The 8,552-nt window shown below is 34.9% G+C and overlaps 1 protein-coding gene across 5 annotated transcripts in view; it reads left to right on the top strand.

The window, feature by feature from the left end:
- The window catches only part of MON2 (MON2 homolog, regulator of endosome-to-Golgi trafficking), a 129,055-nt gene that overhangs the window by 16,545 nt on the left and 103,958 nt on the right, over positions 1-8,552 (top strand). For 4 of the 5 annotated variants that reach the window (XM_004700487.4, XM_004700486.4, XM_045289923.1 and 1 more), the window contains exon 2: positions 1,553-1,616. In XM_004700487.4, coding sequence (XP_004700544.1) covers positions 1,553-1,616 — 64 coding nt within the window. Of the gene's footprint in view, positions 1-1,552; positions 1,617-4,406; positions 4,436-8,552 lie in introns of those variants that run through there. The other variant, XM_045289939.1, reaches the window with a different exon arrangement.

The following is an 8,552-nucleotide window of genomic DNA, read 5'->3' as shown; positions in this document are numbered from 1 at the left end:
GAAGGGATCTTGATCGCCTATCTATTCCACAAAATGTCACTCTGGTCCATTATATTGATGACATTATGCTGATTGGGCCCACTAAGGAGGATGTATCAAAGACTCTAGATTCATTGGTACAATATCTGCATACAAGAGGTTGGGAAATTAACCCAATGAAGATTCAGGCATCCTCCACCTCAGTAAAATTTCTAGGGGTCCAGTGGTGTGGGGCATGTCGAGATATAGCATTCCATGGTGTTCTTCCATAATTACTTTTATTTAGGTCCTTGTTACCATATCCTTAGCAAATAGCAAGAGATAACAAATGCCAATGTAGAAAGCATTTATAGGAAGACTTGAATGTATAATTTATGTTGAATGTTAATTACTTGTGGAGATGTAGCGATGAATGTAAGCATGAAATATCTATGTTTCTTGATAGGAAGCTGAGTTTCTATTATAGGACATAAAATATTATGTCAACACTATCACAAATGGAGACATTAGGGATTTAAAAAGCCTGTAGGAAAAAGGTGAGACTGAAAGATAATAGAATTTTTGTATGAACTTTTTGAAGTCCCCATACACACACACAGTGTAAAAAGTACAAATGAAGAATGACCTGTGTAAATATATTTTTTCAACCCAGTATATTCAGAGTATCATTTCAGCATTCAGTGTAAATATTATTCTACTCTTTTTTTCATATTGTTTTAAATATCTAATATGTAATGTACATATAACAGTGCCTAAATATTGCAAACAGTTAATGTGCTGGCTGGTAACCAAAAGGTTGGAGAGTTCATTCCACCACCCAGAGGCACCTTTCAAGAAAGACTGATGTTCTGACAAATTATCCATTAAAAACCCTGATGGAACACAGTTCTACTCTGACACATGGGGGGTTGCCATGATTCAGAATCAACTCCACAGCAACTGGTTGTGTTTATTTATTTATTTATTTTCATTTAGAGGGAAAGTTCAATTGAAAGAACCACAAATCAAGTTGCTTAATAACCACATGCAGCCATTGTTTTTATGGTGTACTTTAGAAAGCTACAGAACTTTCAAATACTGCCAGCTTAATATACTTATGATGAAGTATTTTAGGTGCATTGTAGCAATGGAATGAGTTTTTTTAATTTAAAAATAAAGTTATTGTTTCTATTTTCAAAAATAAGAAAACTGTTCTAATCCAAAGCAATAGCTTCACTTGACTTTCCAGTGCTTTGAAATGTTTTTGTGATGTGGAGAGGAAAACTTTTTCCATTAGATTTTGTTATATATTTTAGTTTATGAACATTAAAATTTATACAGAATTAAACTATGTCAGACATGCCTTATGTTAAGGCATTGTAGGGTGGAATAGAGTTTATACAGCTAATTAAATTAATCATCTATGACTACAGTTAATGTATATGCCACTACCAGACTTATTATCTAACAGACTTATTATCTGTGTTGTGGGAGAAAAAAAGGACTGACTCTATTTGTGCCTTAGATTTTATGATGTATGATTTCTTTACCCAAGATAATTCATGTTAATAGTAAGTTGTTTTTATTCTTGCAGGCTGCTGAATCAGGAATAATCAAAGTTAAAACAATAGCTGCCCGAAACACTGAAATTTTGGCAGGTAATTTTTTGCTTTAAAAATTCTACAATGAATGGAAATTTGACTAAAGAACGTCATCAGTTTCTCTGGAGTAACTCTTCCTCATGCCTTAGCATGCTATTCATATGATGCACAAAATGTAAGAGTCCTGAGCGCATGATCAGATTAATTAGATTTCCCAGAGATGAATAGTAAAAAAATTCTTGGACATTAAGAAACTAAAAATTACTTACTCCTAACAGCAGGGATTTTCTTGTTCTTCTTCTTTGTATTCTCCTCCACCTCTTGCTAATCATCTAGGACATGCATTAAATTATTTGTTGTATTGAGTTAAATGGAAGATGGGTTCCAAGACTACCTTCCCAGATCTATTTTGACATTCATATCACTTGAGGAGTTGTAAGTTGCATCATACATTTAGTAGTTCTACAGGGATACCTCATTTCATTGAGCTTCATTCTTGTCATGCCTCACAAATGTTGCATATTTTACAGAAAGAAAATTTGCACTTAATACATTGCCACCCTACTGCCATCTAGTCATTCTGATTCATACAGACCATGTATAAACTAGTGTATAATGTAAATGTAACTTTTGTATACACTGGGAAAACAAAATAGTGTGACTCACTTTCTTGTGAAATTTGCTCTGTTGACTGTGGTGCTCTGGAACTGAAGCTGCAATATCCTGAGGTATGCCTGTGCTGGAATTTTGCATCCTGGTATTAAGGCAATGTAGTCAGGAAGAAAAAATGGGAATGAGAAAGCAAAAGAAAGCAAAAGTGTTTTCTTTCTCTGGCTGGAAAATGTTTGCAAGGACGTATTTTGTAGTTTCTCTTGGGCACCCCTTTACTACCCAGAGCATACCTTTCTCTTTGGTGCCATTTCTTCTTGCCTCGTGAACGAACATGGAAAAGAGGGAAACTGGGATTTTATGAGCATCTGATATATGTGAGAGGCAGTTATGCCACTCTCCCAAACCTGATTTTAGAGAAGTCAACCTTGTGGGAAAATAGTATTCTCTCTTTAGAAAGAGAAAATTGAGATGCAGAGAGACTATGGTATTTGCCCAAGGCCACATGATTTAGCAGTGGATTCAAATTGAAATCCAGGACCAATGTGAGATGATTTTCTTTTACTACAATGTTCTGAAATGGTACTGTAAGGCTTCCACACTAACCACTCCCTCCTAATGTTTCAAACTTTCGGTCTATATTTCTTGTATTTGTTAGTAACCTCAGTCACTTATAGGAGAATAGCACCCCTGTAACATTAATGTAAACAATGTCCGAATAGAAAAGAACCTCTTTTACTATCATAGTCTTACTTAGATTCATTTTTAAAGGATGTTAATCTCATACTGGTGTAATTTCAAATTTAATTTTCAAGATTTGACTGAGGGCATTTTAGAGGTGGAGCTAGGAATGGATTTCACTTAGGCTAATCAGCTTTATTGGAGATTTGTGTGCTTCTAGTGGTAGTGTTCCTAAATTGTTCTAGTCTTAGTGTTCCTAAATTGTATCTGTATTTCTCAACTCTTCCCCGGATTTTGAACAATCTCTAAAGCACGAAATAGTTTCATAATATTATTCACAGCAGTGAAGACATGGGGAAAAGCAAAGATGTGTGGTTGGGTTGGAAGGGTGGGCAAATGGATTGTGGGAGATGCATCTTAGGTGGATTAGCTACTGTGGTGAAATTAGTGTTTAAATCATGAAGTTGGAATCACTGGTTGGTTTTTTCATGTCTGGAGTATTTCTAAGTTGGAGACTGTACCCAGTAATAGTAGAATAACATTACCTTGAATGTTATAATTGTTTATATTATGGTAAGTCCTTTAATTATTCTCCAATAGTAAAATTTTTTGTTCCATAGTTGAAGGAAGATTTTTAAAAGTTTGAAATCTTCAGAGGACTGCTCACTGTCAGTGTTCTATACCTAAATACAGTGCCTGAATTAGTTAATTTCAAGGACATGTAAGGAAATTTTAGGTTCACTCACCTGATTTTAATATATAGGAGAGCTGTTAATTTCATTTTAATTCAGTTAACTTTATTTAGGGTAAGTTAGAACAGATCTTGGTGTATAAATGGTTTTTGCTCCATTTCTTGTAATATCCAGAGCTACACATTTGAGGAGATTAAATATATAAGTATTTAAACTTTCTATAGAAAATTTACCAAGTGTTTATAGCAATTGATGCCTACACAGATACTGTATATACTCGAATATAAGCTGACCCGAATATTAGCCGAGGCACCTAATTTTACCACAAAAACTTCATTAAAAATGTGCTGAAAAACTCGGCTTATACACAAGTATGTATGGTATATTTGTAGGCTACCATCATTTTGTGAATCAAAGGCTCTTAAAACCAAGGAAAGAATTTAAATTAGTGTATTGTTTCTAAACTAGCTATTTAATACAAAGAAAAAGTTCAACTAACTTTGTTTCTTGAGAAATGTTTTTACTTCTCTATAGTACTTGAGAATATAGGATGCTACTTTAGTGCTTAATAGGTGTCAAAGATGACAAACAACTGAATATCAACTCATGGTGGGATATTGCATTTTTAGATGTCTGTGCATATTCAAAAATACAAAAGGTTGCTATAAAAATCAGAACTCTTAATTAGGATCAATTCGTGTGTTAATTATGCACATTATAGACTTGTCACCAACTTTAGTTTTTTTAGATTTATTTTCTAAAGGATGTCTACTTACAGCATAGAGTAAGTTTTACTTTACATTTCCCTTACTTTAAGCATCCTCCTTTAATGTTTATTTTTCTTTGTTTTCAATGCTTTCATGAGTGCTGACATAAGTGGGAATGCTATGCCAGGTAATGTCAGCATTGATTCAAATATTTAGGTCATAATCTCAAATTTCCTTTTTCTTTAAAATTAAAACTCTGCAAATGAGATCAGGCAACAAAGTTTTTCATTTACAAGGCCAAATGCCTTAATCTTATATTTGACTACCATATACTGCAATTTGGTTTTATTATCCCAGTTTATAATATACTGTAAGTTTTCTGAGAAGGCTTATGCTATTTTTAAAAAAATTTTAAAAAAATGTTTAAGAAAAAAAAATCTATTTTAAAAATAGATATTTGAAACAAGGAAGTCAGTGAAATTGTGGTATCTTTTTAAATTGAATATTTAAACTAGAACAAGTTTCATCTACCTGAGGCTTTCAGCTACTGTCAGTATACATATAAAGATTTTTTTCATATAAAAAAATTAAAGATGTGATCATTATATATGACTTTTGTTCTTTTCTCACACAGTTTACTCCATCTTTTTCACATCTACATGGCTTTATTACTAAAAGGTATTTAATTTAAATAACAACGAGTAAAATATTTTGACTGGTTTTTTTTTCTGTGCCTAAAGAAATTTGGTTGGTTTATTTAGGATGTTCAATTTTACAAACACATGTGCTTGTGATATTTTATAGACTTCTAATGATGGAATTCTAGTGGCACTAGGTTAGGCAAGGGGCTGCTAATCACAAGTTCAGTGATTCAAACCCACCAGCAGCTTCATGGGAAAAAGATGAGGCTGTTTGCTTCCACCGAGGTTTACAGTGTCGGAAACCCCTGTGTAGGGTTATGCGAGTTGATGTTGACTTGATGGCGGTAGTTTCGGTTTTGTTTATACACTGTATGATGCAATGGATTCTTAGTAAGGGAATGATTACGTAAAACTCACTAGGGCAGACATGAAGATAAGTAGTATAATTCACAATTTATATGGAAACACAATATACTTGAAAAGTGTCTTTGTACCATTCATTTTGTTTAACATACCACCTCTTCCATTTGCTTTTTGAAGTCCTTAAAATCTACAATGTACTTCCCTTTGCAAGTAACTTTCATATCTAAATGACATATTATCAGAGCTCCTCAGGGTCAATATTCCTGTTCTTCCTCATATTCCTAGTATTTAGCATGTTTCATAGAAAATGATAAGCACTCATTAAATGTAAGCTGGATAAAATAACCACTCAAAGATGCCTGCAAATCTCTTAGATCTTCACTTGAGTTTTTCTACTTTAATTTTACACACTATAATTTTGTGTATATATTTTCTCTTTAGTTTATATCAGCCAGATTACAGAATAGTGAAGGAAATTGACCATTAAACAGAATGTTAATCCTGTGTGACAAATGCCAGCATAGACGTGTTTAAAAAGGTTGCTGGAAATAAAGTTCAAGGGTATCTTGAAATCTGAGGAGTTAGCCAGGTTTGTAGAAGATTTAGATCTAAGATGTAGACATAGATAGGAAAAGGAACTATTTAAATAAATATACTCACCTCTTCCTTGGATTTGAAATATGAAGAGGAGAATAGGCATTGGGGATTATAAGGGACATTGTGTGACAGCCTAAGCGACTGAAGAGTTTAAAACAGAATTCTGTCTGCAGTGTGGGAAATACATTTTGTTGTAACATCAGTGAGAGAGATCAGTTAGGAGCTTATTCCTATAAGGTAGGCTAGTGTGGGGTTAAAGGGAAGAGGGAACCCCACAAAACATCACAGGTTTGGTAGGCGCAATTGTACAGCGATAATAAGTAGAGATTATAGTAAAGTCATAGAGAGCATGAGAGTTAAAAGATGGAGTCAAGTAATGGAGTCAGACGCAATGCATGGTAGCATTGCTCACCTCAGCCCCGCTTGATGCTCGTGGAGGGGACTTAGCCGCCAGCTGCCTCGTCCTCCTCAGCCACCCTCGTGAGAACCAGGGAGCCTCATTATTTATTGCTAACCACGCATCATATCACTTTAGGGGGATCTGATTACAGAGTCATACATCACAGAAAGGGGCAATACAATTCATTCTTGAACAAGTTTGATCATTCTGGTGTCTCATACAATAAAACAGACAATTACTATTCTGGGAGGCATGCAAGCCCCCTGATAGCAGACAATAACCTATGTCATAGGGAGGGGTAGCAACATAGGCAATACAATCAATAAGAGGGGGATGACCTAGGGGTGTGCCCATCAGAATGGGAAGGTCTAGGGTTACACATGTGACAAGATGGGCGGACCCTAGATTCATAATGGCTACCTAACCTTGGCCAACCTTGGGCGGGTTTGACCTCTCTGGTATCTCCTACAAGTAAACAGACAACTACTATCCTTATCAGAAGGGAGTGGGCCTTATTTAGGGTGAGTCAGACTCTACAGTCTGGCCACTCTAGATGGCTGATGTTAAAGAGAATAACCTCTGACCTACTTTCTCTGATCGCCTAGTGTACAGTCATACTCAAGCAGCTAAGTCTGCTACATATTATTGGGGAGACAGCTTAAGAGAAATCCTTCTGTTCCCCACAGGCTAGAAGACAGGGAACCACTTCCTGATCTGTCTGGCCAGAATACTGATACATTTGTCTACAAAATATGCTTTTACACAGCAGTCTGTGTGATCATGAGGTGTCGATGGGATCAGGTATCTGGCATCAAAGACCCAGAACAAAAAATCATATTAATGTGAATGAGGGGGAGTGCAGAGCAGAGACCTAAAGCCTGTCTGTAGACAATTGGACATCCCCTTACAGAAGGGTTACAAGGAAGAGACAAGCCAGTCAGGGTGCAGTATAGCACCGATGAAATATGCAGCTTTCCTTTAGTTCTTTAATGCTTCCACCTCCCCACTATCATGACCCAAGTTCTACCTTATAAATCCGCTAAGCCAGAGCATGTACACAGGTACAGATAAGAGCTGGAAACACAGGGAATCCAGGACAGATAAACCCTTCTGGACCAATAATGAAAGTAGCAATACCAGGAGGGGAAGGGAAAGGTGAGGGGAGAAAGGGAGAATTGATCACAATGATCTACATATAACCTCCTCCAAAAGGGACAGACAACAGAAAAGTGGGTGAAGGGAGACATTGGTCAGGTAAGACATGAAAAAATAATAATAGTTTATAAATTATTAAGGGTTCATGAGGGAGGGGACGGGGATTGAGCTGATACCAAGGACTCAAGTAGAAAGTAAATGTTTTGAGAATGATGATGGCAACAAATGTACAAATGTGCTTGACACAATGGATGTGTGTATGGATTTTGATAAGAGCTGTATGATCCCCCAATAGAATAATTTTTTTAAAAAATGCTTTTAATTTTTTCTTTATAATTTTTATTTTTTTAAATTTAATTTCAATTTTGTATTCTGCCTTTTATTATGAGTTTTTCTTTGATGCCATCTTTTAAAAAAATTCTAGTTGCTGACATTCCAGCAAGTAGGTTGTAGATAACTTAAACCATTTCTTTGTGATTGGCAGATGTTCTGTGGGAAAAAGGTGGGGCTGTCTGCTCTCTTAAAGATTTTTAGTCTTAGATATCCTATGGGTCAGTTCCTCTAGGGTCTCTGTAAAACAGAATAGACCCAGTGGTAGTAGCTTTCATTTTGGTTTGGTTATGACAAGCATGTTTCAGTATGTAAAATTAGTTCTTTTAGATACATTCCTAGATTTGAAATTACTAAGTTAAAGCATATGAACTTGTTTAAGGTTTATGGGATATATCACCACAGTGCTCTTTGAAAAGATTTTAAAGTCTATACCATTATCAACAACAGACAGGTGAATTCTTATAGCTATTTTTAGGGTTATTATTTTTAGAAATCTTTTTTGGTAATTGAATAGATAAATGATATTTAATTTAATTGACTTTCTTAAAAAGTTGAATTTTCTTTACATTAATTTTTTTCCTTATACTCTTTTTAAAATTATACATTTGCTTTAGCTATTTGTATAGCAAAAAACAAAAGGAAATAGCTTTGTATCATGTTTACATCATATTTCTCCTAAATAGTTTATGGTTTAATTTAGGTGTTACCTTAGGTTGCTTTCTCTAGAGGAGTAAAACTAGTGAAGTATGTATGTATGTATGTATGTGTATATATATATATTTCTAAATGACATATTATCAGAGCTCCTCAGGGTC

This window comes from Echinops telfairi, unplaced genomic scaffold (genome assembly GCF_000313985.2).
Source record: "Echinops telfairi isolate 266 unplaced genomic scaffold, ASM31398v2 ScPeMD7_2;HRSCAF=8, whole genome shotgun sequence".
NCBI classification, from domain to species: domain Eukaryota; kingdom Metazoa; phylum Chordata; class Mammalia; order Afrosoricida; family Tenrecidae; genus Echinops; species Echinops telfairi.
Note: the sequence above shows the minus strand (reverse complement) of the source record. Positions and strands in the feature narration are given on the sequence as shown.